This window comes from Humulus lupulus, chromosome 9, assembly GCF_963169125.1.
Source record: "Humulus lupulus chromosome 9, drHumLupu1.1, whole genome shotgun sequence".
Taxonomy (NCBI): Eukaryota; Viridiplantae; Streptophyta; class Magnoliopsida; order Rosales; family Cannabaceae; genus Humulus; species Humulus lupulus.
This window is the reverse complement of record NC_084801.1, coordinates 120,756,271-120,771,202: the sequence shown is the minus strand read 5'-3', so window position 1 is coordinate 120,771,202 and position 14,932 is coordinate 120,756,271. Positions and strand designations below refer to the sequence as shown.

The window sequence follows — 14,932 nt, the reverse complement described above, 5'->3', positions numbered from 1 at the left end:
TGAGGGCCAGGCACACAAGAAATAAGAGTAAAATTATAAGCGGTTCGAGCTCGAAGGCTCGAAATCACGGGATAAGCTCGATCGAGATCGAAATCTCAAAAGAACGGGTCTAACTCGAGGAAACCCCGAGCCATTGTAAGGCTTGGGCTTCGAGCGTGTATTTGACGCGGAGAAAGGAAAGTAGATTCATTTTAAGAATCCCAGATTTTCAAGGAAAAAATTGACGGTTACTCAAAAAATGTGATAATTTGGGAAATGATTAGTGGTGTAAAATACACATTTATTGATTTTAATAGTCAAAATAAATTAAGTTTTAATTAATATTTTCATGGAATTGATATGATTTATTTTATAAATGAAAATATTTGATTATGATTTAATTTATTGTTATTTTGTAGGAATTAAAGTGTATTTTGGCACTTTAAAATGAAGAAGAAAGAAACAATTAAATCTGAAAAAGAAAAGAGAAAAATGGCATTTCTATTGAAACAAAGGCCCAAATCTGAAGGCCCCTCCAGGCCTGTTTCCTTCCCAGCCCGAGCCGAGCCGCCTGCGAGCCGCCTGACCCGAGCCACCTGACAGCGCCACCTGTCCGCATGCTTCAGCTTCCCATAGCATTGCTCCAACGTGACCATCAGCCATGCGCCCCAGCAGCCTCACGCTCATCCAACTTCCCAGCAGGCCAACAGCCCATCCGAAGGCCCAACCCTCTCATGCCTCCTTCAGCCATGCACCTTTCAGCAAGCCCAACGTGACCAGCCCAGCCTCACCCCAGCTGTCTAGCAGCCTGCCAACGTGGCCTCCTCTCATTGGCTGCCCATGGGTCAAAACCCACATCTGCCACCAGCCACCTTCAACCCATATTTTGTGGGTATTGGGCCTTGCAAAAATTGACCATACACCAAAATAACTAGTTTAATATTTATAATAAAATTTGATTTTTCAAAATCACATTTTATTATTAATATTTCAGATTTATTTTGTAAACCCCATTTTGTTGTTTAATTTCTTTTTAGTCATTTTCTCCCTCTATAAATAGAGACTCTTCTTTCACATTTACCATGTAATTTTTAGGTAGCAAAACTCTACCAAATTTTAGTCTCATTCCTCATATTTTCTCTTTAGAATTTCATGAGAATGTCTAGCATAATAGGCTAACATTCTTAGGAAGGTTAGGATGATCTTATATGCACTATGGCTTTGTTTGGTATTTTTGATTCACCATGTACTTAAAGTTTATATATTTGAGTGATTTATTTTCTTTCATCTCTTCTTCTTCATCTCTATTTCTTCATCTTGTTATCTATATTTATGTTTACTAATAGTATATAGATTTTGCCATGCACTTTCTATGTATTATCAAATTAGTGAAAATAATATAGATAATATCTTTATTATTTTCTCCATCTCACTCATATATATGTACTTTTGCTAAAATCTATATAGAATTAGTCATGCTCTTTCTATGTATTTTATAAATAGTAAAAGTAATATTTGTGTTAGGTTTTATGTCCAATCTTTTATTGCATTATTGCCAATGGTATAATGTCATTTTTAGATTTCTCATAAGATTTATCTCATCCTTCCATGGTAAAAAATAATAATCACTTGAATACATTTTTGTAAAATATATTTGTGCATCAATATTAAATCTTCCAAATGAATAGTTGGGATGTGAACTATCCATTTGTGTAATTTTTGTGAATCAAATATCCAAATTAATAAGTATGCATATTGGTGACTCTTGATCCTTCCTACTTGTTACCTATTGTTACATCACACTTTAATCTACTTTATTTCTAATCTTTAAATCTCAAAAACAACAAAAATATCACCTGTTCTATTTTCCTCATATTATTTATCTCTCTAACATTTATTTATTGATTAACTTGTTTCTTTACCTCCTTGTGGAATCGACCGCCCATCTATACTACGACTACCGCTAAGTGGAAGTCACGTTTGGGCGTTAAACAGGAAACGTGCAATTTAAAACCCTAAATCAGTACCCCATTTCTTGGTCTACACGATACATTACCCGTAAACAAAAAATAACAATAAAAATGCTACATTCGCATCCTCTACACTAAATCTGGGTTTGAAACCTACGATATCAGAAATTTTTTGAACCCAAAGTCTGCGCAGTATAAGCTAAACTATATGGTTGAAGTTACTAATTGCTACAAATATCCTAGTACAAAACTAGTAAATATGCTCAGGGTGCAACAGGAACACAGAAATGTAATTTCTCTGAAAGTTCAAAATGCGACAGTGAGGGGATGAAGAAGATATGGGCATATTTATAGGCCCTAAAGAATGTCAAATGTCAAACTGATATGGACCGTTGGCCGAATTCGGTATTTGCTCGAACGAACGAGTACAGACGTGACAATGGCGGTATAAAGGTGGCAGATGAATAGACGTGGGCATGGTACAAAAGTACTCAAGTACTCTAGTTGAGCAACCACTTGCTGACGCGTGTCCATTCTTGAGTGTATTAGACGATCCAATTTCCAAGGAAGGCAGTTCAAAAGTTTCCTTCTCATTGGATTCGAACTGATACTTTTGAGGGGGAAAAATGTTGCACTCAAATTTCGAGCATGAGAAATTATGATCCCGAAATCTAGGCTCGTTAGGTGAAAGCTCAAAATAAGCACAGTCATTTGATCCACCAGTCAGAGACAGCTTCACTGTAAATGACGACCTCGTGAGCTTGAGAAGAGTGTAACCTCGAAGATGCTCCCGAGCTCATGAGTTAGGCTCGTAACTTGCAATAGCAAGGGTTCAACACTTGTATAAGTTGATGCATCTCTTGCCCTTCGAGAAGATGGTTTGAGCTTGAGAAGTGTAAGCTCGATAGTAATGACTTCGTTAATGGTTACTTGTTGGGAGCATAGGCGAAGCAAGATGACGAGCTCGTGATAGACAAATAGTCTCGAAGGCGTAATGAACCCAGTCTCTAAGCTAGTCGGTTACGTGTGAATCTATTTATTGTTGTTAAATCCTTATGGTTAAGGGATATGATGTAATTAGTTATTCGATCCCACATTCTATGGGATATTATTATACACATAGCGAATAATGCATTAATTAGCATTATATTATTTGATTTACAGAATATCTTCCCGAAATATGTGGGAACGGATTCTGAAACGTCCTCTATAAATAGAGGAGGAATCTCCATTTGTAAGGGACCGAAAAACTGATTTCTTGAGAGAAAACTCTGGGCAACGATTCTTTGAAAGTTTCCAGAAGACTCTCAAGTATTAATAACACAGACTCGTGGATTAGGCAAAGTTTAACTGCTAAACCACGTAAAAAGATCTTGCTTTCATCTTTTTATTTCATTTCATCTGATATATTCTTGTTCAATTGCTCTCCTTTTTAAGTTAACGAAAAACAGTGTCAACTCTTATATATAACAGAATATTTTTATATTTAACGATAGATTGTAAACATGATTTAAACTTAAATCAAATTAAATAAATAATTAAAAAAATTAAAATATGATATTTTTGAGATATTTTACAATGACAATTATTTAAAAATAATAAAATCATATGTTTTATAACTTAAATAAAATTCAATTAAACTTAAACTTAAACTTTACATATTAGAACAATATCATATTAAACATATAACATAATATAATGTACTATCAACTAGAAAAAAACTTCTTTAAAAAAAAACTAGTAACAAACTTAAATTTAAAATCCATGTATAATATATAATCTCTTATTGTCACTGTCAAATTCAAAAACTAGAACAAACATAAACTTAAACAAGAATTAATTAATTAAAATAGGATAATTTTAAGATATTTTATGATAATTTAAATAATTAAATCAAATTTATTTAAAAATAATAAAGTCATACATATCATTTTTTTTATCTTATAAATTTGTCTGATAGTTCATTTTTTATCAAGTGATTAAAGCTCTTTTTCTTCATCAAATTCACCAAAGCACATTGCGAGTTACATTAAAAACTAAAAATAGTTAATGCATGTATACTACTCTACACTATGACTTTTTTTTTTAAATATCAATGTTGTGTTTAAATATCATATATGTAGAGATTATTAATATAAGTATTTATATATACTATAGAACTATAATTCATTCTATTATATATTAAAAAAAATAACTAATTTTTATTAAAATTATAGACAATATTTTACCCTAATTTTTTTATACATTTATGTCATACATTATATTAAATATTTTTTTTTATGATATCATTTATTTATTTATAATTTATATGATAATTAAAAAATAATAAAAATAAATATAGTTCAATATTTATGTTTATAACTTTAAAACTAAACAAACGTGTATTTCACGTTATTTTTACCTAGCATAATATATAAAGATATAGATTTAAATATAAATTATGCCCAATTAGAAAATAAAATCAGTATTTTTTTTTTTTGCTAAAAAGTAATTTTTATTCCATTTATGTTTTTCTATAAAATTGCACAAATAATCTAAGTACAAAAACACAAATTTTTGGTACCAGCTTTGGTGAATCCTCGTGTTATTGTAACATTTTAAATCAGAGCGGATACAGTGCCACTCTTTCAAACACTGGTGCCATTGCAAACTATAGTAATATGCAGCATTATCAATGCAATTTTATTCTTAAATTGCTTTAAGTAATACTATAAATTACTTGTGCTATGGAACGGCCAATGCCTGGCCGACACTACATCCAAAATGTTCAAAATAAAGAAATATAGTTATATACATGTAGACTAAACTTCTTTATTCTTGGTTTCATAGTAATTTAGCACCAGCAACATTGTGCAAATATGATCAATTCAAGCTGAGAAAAAGAAGTAAACCACACAAGTTTGAAGAAAATATAAATTTTCTTTCTTATATATATATTATATACCATTTAAAAAGAGCAATGCAGTATACAAAATATGTACTGGATTGATGAACATTACATACAAATTAACAATCTCCAAAGTCAAAGAATCAAAATTAGGAGATCTCACAGCACTGAGTGACGGCTCTTCTCTTCTTCACGATGGCATCTGCCTAGTACATTCGGTTTCTAAGCCTTGCCTCGCAGTAACTCTCAAGCTGTATCTCTCAGATAAAAATCACAATAATAATAGCCGAAGAAGATGACAGTAAGAGATGGGAAATTATGACCAAAATTGTGAAATGTGAGAAAACATCAACTTGACCTGAGCCTGCTTGTCTCGTTCATGCTGCTCTGTCATCGGATGCCGGGGCCAAACCACCCCACCCATTTTGCTTCCAGCAGGCACTGTGAGGTGTTGATTATGCTTGAAGAACTAGATTCAACTCCTGAGCACTTCTGGCCACCAAACCACCCTTACTGAAAATGATAAGACAAGAAAATTCTAAAATTTGCAGCCAGAACATACTCGAGTTTTACAATATTTGTTTTATTTGAGTTACATAGAGAACATGAATTTGGTAAATAATGGCACAGAATTGTCATTGATCAACTTACATATTTAGTTAGAAAGAAAGAAGAGATCTTAATTCTAAACTGATAAGAAGAGAATTCAAACTAGTAACTCCTTAAAAAATAAATACAAATCACTTTAAATTACAAATCTATTCAAGGAAATCACATTATTTAATATAACAATATCATTTGATTTTCTCTGTCGAAAATTTTGAGAAAATAGTAGAGAAAAAGTGGAGGAAAATAATTTCTTAAAATTTTATAGGAGACTTTTTAATATATATTTATAATTGTTCTAAATATTATAAAATCATACTACATTTAAGTTTTATTTTTTCTAAAAACAGATTTCTCAATGTTGTGTTCGAAACCAAACATAATAAAATGAAATCCTATGAAATTCATTTTTCCCCCTCCCAAATTTCAAGATCCAAATGTAGAGTTTTTTTTTTTAAAAAAAATCAAGTTATGCACTTTTGGGTCCATTTGTGATTCTGACTATAGAAATAATTTTTAGCAATATTGGGCATGTTTAAGCAATTGGTGGTAAAAGCATGACTCAAGATGGTACCCTGACCTCACAAGGGATGGAAGAATCTTCAAGATCTGTTGCAGATGGATAGAACATTGCTTGCAGCATTCCACCCTGAACCCAGAAACATTTCAAATTAAACGGCTCATTCATTTGCCTACACTGACAAAGAAACCAAAAGCCAAAAATGTAGTAAGAAAATTGCACCTTTGCTCTGCATGCAGATCAACTCCAACTGCTCGCGGTGTTGAAATGGCTGAGCATATCACTGGACCAAAGACTGCTACAAGCTTAATTAGTATCTCCAATGAAAGTGTAGTGTGCCTGTGAAATTTCATGAATTTTTAAGGTTGTTGGCTCCAATTGAATCTAGTAATCAATTAGAATGACATAATTACCAACTGCCCAAGATTTATGTTAGGACTTAAACCAGTAACTACAGACGTACATGCGCCTGCACTGTGCATCAAACACATGTATATTTACCTAAAACAATGTCGCAAGGACATTCTCAAAACAATTGCAAGAAGTTTTAAAGATGGTAATCAAATACCAGTTTGTATCACCAAGCTAATACCTTTCTGTTTTGCTATCAAGTAAGCCAAGAAGCACCGGAAGCAAGCAAGAAAACAGATCTAGGGTAACAATATCCATTTTCTCTATGAGAACATTGATTACATCTGCTTGTACCTGCATAAGATTTAAATAATCATCAATATTATAATGTTTATTATTTTACCTTTTACAAATAAAAATTCAAGGGGCCATATGGAATGAGGACATTGGCATGGTAACAAGATTCATTTTTTTGTTATCAGTTTTGACTGTATTTAGGCCCATCAAAGTGAATCTTTTAAAAATGGCAAGAACAGCAAAACATAATATTTAATATTCTAGTAATATGACTAAATTCTCACACACAACCAACCGGACAACCACATTATTTTCTTTCTTTTTTCTTTTTTTAAGTAAATTTTCTTTAACATTCTTATTAATTAGACATTTTTTAATTTGTAACAACACCACACCAAACAGCCCCTAAAATACAGACAGTAAATACATAAAGTCAATGCCAGTTAATTAACCGCAACAGAACAGAATAAGCAACATGAACTCTTCCGAGATACTCACAGAATGATCTGGTAGCTTCCTCATAGCATTAATAGCACCTTTAATATCTTTTCGTTCCCAAAAATGCCGCACCACCTGTAATTACATAACACCATATAAGACTACCTTCTAGCAGAAGATTTGAGCTAAAAAATTCTCTAAATTTGGTAACTAGTATTTTGGTCGTGTCCCTTTTTCCTTTTTTCATTCTTTAAACCAAAAGAAAAACTTTAAACTATCACATGTACTTTTACATGTTTTCACAAATATGAGCATGATTTGGTATATCAGCGTTCAGTCACCTTTACATCACCTTTATTCCTGGCTTAGATAGATTTCAGTATCTCAGAGTTTCTCAGTTGCAATTATAATACCAATTATAAAGAGAAGGCAATAGTTTTGCAGTTCATTTGCTTCATAAAACCCCCACTCAAAACTTGAAATAGTTACCTGTAATTTTGTCAAGCGAGAACGAAGAGTACTCAAGAATACATCATGAGTTTGCATCAGGTCTTCAGTACCATCCCTAACATCTGCAGAGACGATATCCTTGGTAGGAATTTGGGGTTCTTCTTTCTGCTAGTTACCAAAAATTAAGTATTAACCCACATGAGTTAAAACATACATTTCCTGGCACTTAACACTTGTAGAATATAGAAAGTTAAACACCCTTGATGCAAGACAGAAAATCTGAATAAATTTTAACTTCATATTTGAAGTATCAACTGACATAGCCAGACCCATTAGAATCATGCAAACAAACATCCCTACAAATTATAACCTTAGGGAGGCAAGAAAATCAAACAAATTGCTAGGTGGGTGACTCCCCATGAGAATTGAACCCCAAATTTCATGGGAGGAAAATGCAAGCCCTGGGTCTGAGTCTGACCACTCAGCCTTACCCTCTTGGGTCAAAGTGTTCAAACTAAGAAAATTGTAATATTAATCCTAATTAATAAAATAAATTATTTCTAAATTATCTATTTCTTGTATCACATTAGTCATCAACTGTGTTTAATTTCTACAAGTAATAAACACCAAAGCAAATACAATCATTTAATTTTTACAAGTTTGGGTTCACTTGCTTCTAATAAAACATATTACACAAGTGGCTATACTTAAAAGGTTTACAAGACAGATTATTTCAGAGCTTTCTATATCTCAATTGTCTACATTGAATATTTTTTTTAAATAAATCAAAGTCGATGTAACTATCGCTCGTTATTATTGGTCAAGAGATTCATCCAGAGGAATAATTACCTTCACGGGAGGTGTTTTATCTATTTCAGGAACTGCACAAATAGTTGCACCGCCAGCTTGATCTTCATTAGTGTTAATTTTCTCTCTTTTTTCAAATCTCTCAACCAGGGTTCGAGTTCTTCCCGGAACAACTGCAACTGTCAAGTGGGAATTTCACATAATCAGCTTTTATCTAGTACACATACTGATATCTAAAGAATAAATAGTAGGTCACAAGTGGCAAACCTCCATTGACAAACTTGACAGGGTTATCCTTGCTGCAATTCAGGGCCTTATTGCCTGGGACATCACAGAGGCTAAGGTGATCAGCTAGATTATGCGAAAAAGAGCGGTAGAAAAAGAGCGAGTAGCAAAAATAATATGCATAATTTAGCTTAGCCTTGAGAACATTGGACATTCCCCTTTTTGGCCAAAAGACAAGGTGTTAAGCATATTGCTTAGTTAATATTAACTACTCTGTAACAGCATTAGTTAATTAGTTACTTTTAGTTAATTTTCTGTTTTCCCTCTTCTTGTTTTCCCGCCTATCTTTCCCTCTCTTTGCTTTGAATTACTGAGCTACATAAATAATAAAGACTCCAGCTACTGATTAATTAATCAGAGCTTATTTTCTTCATTTCACTTGTTACATTGACTGAAGGAATTACAAAGAAGAAAGAGAAAGGGTTGGCGGGTACCAAATGAAAAGTGAGGTGAGAAAACTAATAAAAAGCCATTCATGGATGATTATGGCTGAATTTTTATAGGCAAATAAGATAATGATAAAGATTCAAATCCGCAAGCAGTTGGTATATCATAATGCGAAGATACAAATGCCCACTGTCAACATATTACAAATGTAAGAATATGCTGATAAACAAGTATACTTAAGTCTAGGGGTTCGTATGCATGACAAAAGAGTTACTTAGACAACGTTCATTCACTATCCACAAAAAATGATCGATTATGGCACCTGTGAACAGAGTCAGATGATTTTGCTGATGACTTAGACAAAAGAAGTGCCAAACTGACAAAACAGCCATATAGATACGTAAAAGCAAATTTTTGGGTAAAGTCTTTTGATAAGAAAAAAATTGTTTGCTAAATAATCCAGATCCAGTTGGAGAAAGAGATTTTAGGTATATAAAAAAATATATAGAATTTTATGAAAAGTGGTTATACAAGAACAATAACTTACTTGTTTGAGTTGTTTCCTGACTAGAGGGTGTTGGAGGAGATAGAACTTTTTCAAGCTTTTCTGTTACACACACGATAGCAGAAGGCTTTTCCTCGTCGCGTTCTCCCACTCTATCTTCTATTACAGTTTTTGTTTCAAAGTTCGAGTCCACTGCTCCATCTAACTTATTCATTATTTTGCCAAGAGGTGTAGACTCAATAGTAGCCACAGGCAACCTTTCCACATCAAATCTGCTGTTCGACGGTCTTCTTACATGAGCTGGTCTAAGCAACATACCACGTTTAGTCCGTGAAAAGGTAATAGATTCGCCTGTAGAGTTGGCCGAGTCTTTGCCGTCAGGACTGTGGCGAGGTACAATGCTTGTCGCAAACAAAGATTTATTAACTGCGCGCTCATTTGTTTTCGGAGACACTTCTGCTTGACTTGGCTTCTTTGTCACCTGATCATTAGTTTCCTTTGTATCCAAATGGGGTGTCTCTTTTGGAGGAGTTAAAGACTCAATTTTTGGCCGAGCAACAGGCTTTCCTCCAGCAGCTATTCAGATAAGACAAGATCACATTCACATATAAGTAAAACATATAACATAAGTGGAAATAAGAAAGAAACATGAATCTCCAATTGTATAGTATCATCTCAAACTGTCTCAGCAATGCTAAATCTTCATTCAGGACTGATTTTGCATCCATGAAATGCACTACATTTTTGTCTGGTACTTTAAACCATTATATTTGTGAAAACAACTATCCAACCTTTAGTTATCAAATTTAGACATAGGTACAGAAACAAATAAATTGGTAGAAGTAAATTATAAAATTAGACTTGTCCAGCCAAAATTACTTGTAAAAACAAAACAAAAAAGGAGGTATTATGCAAAAATAAATTCCCAAAATCTGGTCTAGAGGCTTAAAAATTATTACTTTAGCAGTTTTTCCTTATTTGGCAATGATGAAGCATTTGATGAATAAGCTTATCAAATGACAAGATCCATAGATTTAACAATGTAAGAAGAGATACTATAGGTATGCAGAAGAATATATTGGGGCAAAACAAAAGAATTCTAGTGACGAAACAAACAGTTCTAACTTAATATTCCGATTCGAGTGCATGAAACAAATGACTTACAGTCCACATATATGTTCTTTATTTCCTTTGTCTCATAATCAGGAGACCTAGATCGCAAACTTGAAGTCCTTACTGCGGTCCCCACTCTCTCCGAGCTCCCTTGAAGTTTAAGATTAAGCTTCTTCTCTGTGCAATCATTTTGAGAAACATCTCCATATGGTTCAATATGCTGATCAGACAAGCATTTAGTAAGTAAGACTGCAACTAAAAATCCCAGGGAATAAAATAATTTATGATGTTTGAAATGTGGCTAGAGAGAGGGAGAAAGGACACGCCAGAAAAAGATAAACGTAATTACTGATATATCTGCTACCCATACTCCAACAGAATTTTGGTAGTATGAGCATCCCAACAGCTTCCCTTCATGAATGCAAAAGTCGCCAAGGGTTGACCATCCCATATCAACAGTGTCATGGCAAAGTACAGGCTCCCATGAATAAACCTACAGAAAAAAAAAAAAAAAAGTAAAATAACAAAGTCTGTTCCCTTTGGTACAATCCTTTTAAGTTTTAAGATAGGAAACAACTCCAAACCTTCAAACTATCTTCTAGTCCAGAAAACAAAGTCCTACCATCTGGGTGAAAGCCAATCACGCGGACTCCTGTTGCCTGGAAAGAAGGATATATTTTTAATATATATTACTAAAAATATATATATATATGCTTTAGTAAAGAGAAATTGTTGAACCTGGATTCACAGATTCCCCACACCAAACAATTTATACTAATGACAAAAACAAACTTATGATGACATTAGGATAAACTGTATATATGCTTTAGTAAAGAGAAATTGTTGTTGTCAACACCGCACCTCCCTTTACCATCTATGACACTTTATACAATCTACATATACTTCCTATTATATTTTCTATGTTTTTAGAGTTTGTTGATTATCATATGACAAAATAAGAAAAAAAATAGAGAGAACAAATCTGGTATAGTAAATGATCTCTTACTTGCCCAACTTTTTCCATAATTAGAGAATAGTCAATACATTGTTACTGAAGCTACTTTCAATTTGAGACAATAGAATGATGTACCTCGGGTCTGGTAGATCCAATCAGTTCAAAGGTTTCCAAATCCCAGAATTTGACAGTTCTGTCTGCTGAACCTGGAAAAGGAATTGTACAAATGCATAAGTTAATAAAAACACTCAAATAGTAGAAGACTAAGTAGAATGCCAAGGTTAGTTATGAAACCTACTCAGCCATTAGCTAATCAATCATTAACAAGGCTGCAAGCTCACCACAGATTAAGACTAGTGTTAAAGCAGAGCACTAAAAATTAAAATTTAGATATTTATTGAAAACAGCAAAGAAAAAAAAATAATTCTTCCATCATTTATCTCATCAACTGTCATAAATGATTCCATGATGCAACAAAAAATTAAACCTTCATATCAGAATTGAATTCAATTCATATCACATTCACAGCTCATCAACTCTGCCATCTAAAGAAAGCATTACTTTAAGCCTGCAACTCTAAGGACTCAATATGAGTATGATTTATTGCAAACAAGTGAACAACCATATAAAAGAAACAAATTGCATTAACAGGCTTGGCTACACCTACATGGACTACTAATTATATGTGAACTTCTAGTAGTGAAAGCCCAATTATACGCCTCTTTATGTTTCATACACCATAAACTAAGTTTGCAAGTTTCACATTGAACCATTTGCTCACCTGTGGCCAGAAGAAATTCCAGAGGATGAAAATCTATGGACCGAACCGGTCCTTCATGGAACTTAAAATCATGCAAGAGCTTTCCAGCAGTAAGATCCCACACCTAATAGTGGTAAGTCTTTGTTGATTATAAGCATGGATAAGAGATCTTGTCACAATTGATAGAGCACAGGAGAAAATGTTACCTTTACGACATTATCAAGCCCACCAGAAACTACCCACCGCCCATCAGGAGTGAATTTAATGGTGCTGATGCCTTTAGTATGACCCCTGTACGTGTGAATACATCCTTTCTTTCTAATGTCCCAAACCCTGAGATTAGTATCCATGGAACCAGATGCAAAGAACTCGCCAAATGGATGAAATTCAACAGCAGTACAATTCGATCTGTGTCCAGAAAGCGTGCGAACCACTACACTTCAATAACAAGAAGAAATTTGTTAAAGTCTATAAATAAATTACTCCAACATTTCTCACCATGATACAATGCTTCTAGACAACAGGTTTCACCTACAAAAGCTCTAAATGTGGATCGAGAATTGCACAACTCTATCAGAGAAAGCTCATTAAGTAACCTGAACCAGACAAGTCTTGTATCAAAAACTATTCTAGGTTTATATCTAATTTATTTATAGTTATCTACGTGCATCGTTTTGCCTCACAGAAACATTATGTGTGAGTGACACTTTAAACTTCTAATATCACTAATTTTCTGACCAATGAAGAGAAAATAAGGCTTATCAACCAACTTACTTTTTGATTCTTCCAAATCCCATTGCTTTATGACACCACTAGAAGATCCACCAAGGACTAATACTTCTGCTGAATCAAATGCAACAGACTCAACAGGGCTCGTATGACCGGTTAGGCACTGCACATTTATAAAGAAATACAAAATCCAGACCCATTTAGTTTTTTATCACACAGCCACAGGAATGTTAAAACTTAAAAGAATATCATCATGTTTTCGATTTGAAGCTAAGTAGCTGCTAATCGATATTTGAAAAAAATAATATAAAATATTAGTTCTTTTGTACTATGGATCCTCCTGTTGAATTTTACACTGCAAGTCTACAATAATAGGCGTACACACTGACTAAACATAAAACTGACAATGAAAAAATACACCCATATTGGAAATTGGAATTTATTAGTTAACTGTAATACCATTTATAAATAGCAAATTGAAAAATCTCAAACTAAACGACATGTCATAATTAAGTACGCATTATCAATAAACTCACAGTTAACGACGTTGATTTGCCAATTGCCCAAACATTAACTTTGTGATCATCTCCTCCGGTGACAAAATGTCGACACGCCTTTTTTCCAATATTTAGACAGTTTACATTGGCTGAATGAGCCGAAAATTCCTCTATATTTTTCAATACGGATCAAGGAAAATACATTATATTATATATATATACATACACACAAAATGTATTATTAAGCAAAACGACATAACTACATTAGTCCATGAGAACTTAGCAAATAAATCTCGTCTTAACTCTATTTTTGATGGTCTTCTTTTTTTCTTTTTCCCATACAATGAAAAATCTAGCTGCCCACATCAATAGAGATTTGCGGAACCAGAAATATACATTTTTGCTGAAAATATGCTCCTAATTGAGAACCTTATCTTCATTGTAGGCACTTAGGGAACTCAGTCCACTCCAACTAATACAAAATCCAACACATTTCATTTTCCCAACCTTTTCTCACTAACCAAACAAGACAAACAGAATTCTCCATTTTCCCCCAACCGCTTCCAAACAAAACCACAAAATAAAGGAAAATTAAAAAAAAAAAAGTAAAAGAACAAACAGATTGCTCCAAGCACAAAACACTAGAAGAAGAAGATCACTATTTCGAAGCACAGCTCAGTTTCAATCAATCGTCAATACAATAAAAGAAAAAGGATACGTAGCTTATAACCACGCTTGGCCATTGAAGCCGAAACAACGGCGTCGGAGGACAAAATCCTTCCGGCGACTAGACAAACCGAGTAATCGAGAAAAACCTTCGCTCTTGGACAAGAGCTCCGCTTTAAAGATGAAAGAAGATTCAAGCAAAGCAGCGATACTATTCTTTCGGACACTTTTTTTTTGTCCTCTTGAATTTTCTTTGTCAGATATCAGAACACAAATCCACTGAGAAAGTTACGAATTCGATTCAAGAAAGAAAGAATTTTCCAAGAAAAATTTTCAGATTCGGCTCAGGAGAAAGAAGGAAAAAAAAAAGTGAAATTTTTTATCTGAGTCTTGAGAAAATAAAAACGAGTCCTTTCGTCGGCTATGGGGTTGTTGAAATGACCAAAATGCCCTCGATCTTTTATTTTCTGACTCGGGTACAGCCAAAAACCAGTAGTGGTCGGTTTATTCTGTGGTGGTGGAGACCCAAACCTTAGAACAAAAAATATATAAATATTTATTTGTATTTATTTTGTATATAAGCCTCTTCAGTTATGGTGGCTTAGGTTGTTTTATAATTATTTATTTAGAGAAATAAAAAAGAATTATATGTCAGAAAATGGAGAAGGAAGACTTTAAAACAAAAAAATATTAATAGTTGGAAAGTGATTAGGGAGTTTCATAAAACACA

General features: G+C 33.4%; 1 protein-coding gene across 4 annotated transcripts; it reads right to left on the bottom strand.

The window, feature by feature from the left end:
- Positions 1–4,848: 4,848 nt before the first annotated feature.
- LOC133802170 (katanin p80 WD40 repeat-containing subunit B1 homolog KTN80.1-like) lies at positions 4,849–14,623 on the bottom strand. 4 transcript variants are annotated; one of them, XM_062240439.1, is made up of 18 exons: positions 14,255–14,617; positions 13,576–13,706; positions 13,085–13,202; positions 12,517–12,743; positions 12,332–12,434; positions 11,686–11,756; positions 11,180–11,254; positions 10,945–11,088; positions 10,647–10,815; positions 9,525–10,058; positions 8,573–8,626; positions 8,348–8,484; positions 7,538–7,666; positions 7,109–7,183; positions 6,555–6,667; positions 6,185–6,301; positions 6,023–6,091; positions 4,849–5,349 (listed from the first exon to the last, which is right to left on the bottom strand). In XM_062240439.1, exons 1-18 carry the CDS (start codon positions 14,277–14,279, stop codon positions 5,292–5,294), a joined length of 2,349 nt encoding a protein of 782 aa, XP_062096423.1. In that variant the 5' UTR covers positions 14,280–14,617; the 3' UTR covers positions 4,849–5,291. The 4 variants fall into 4 exon arrangements, with proteins under 4 accessions (XP_062096423.1, XP_062096424.1, XP_062096427.1 ...); XM_062240440.1 differs by having other exon boundaries at positions 7,538–7,663; positions 14,255–14,613; XM_062240443.1 differs by lacking the exon at positions 14,255–14,617 and having other exon boundaries at positions 12,517–12,748.
- Positions 14,624–14,932: the final 309 nt, after the last annotated feature.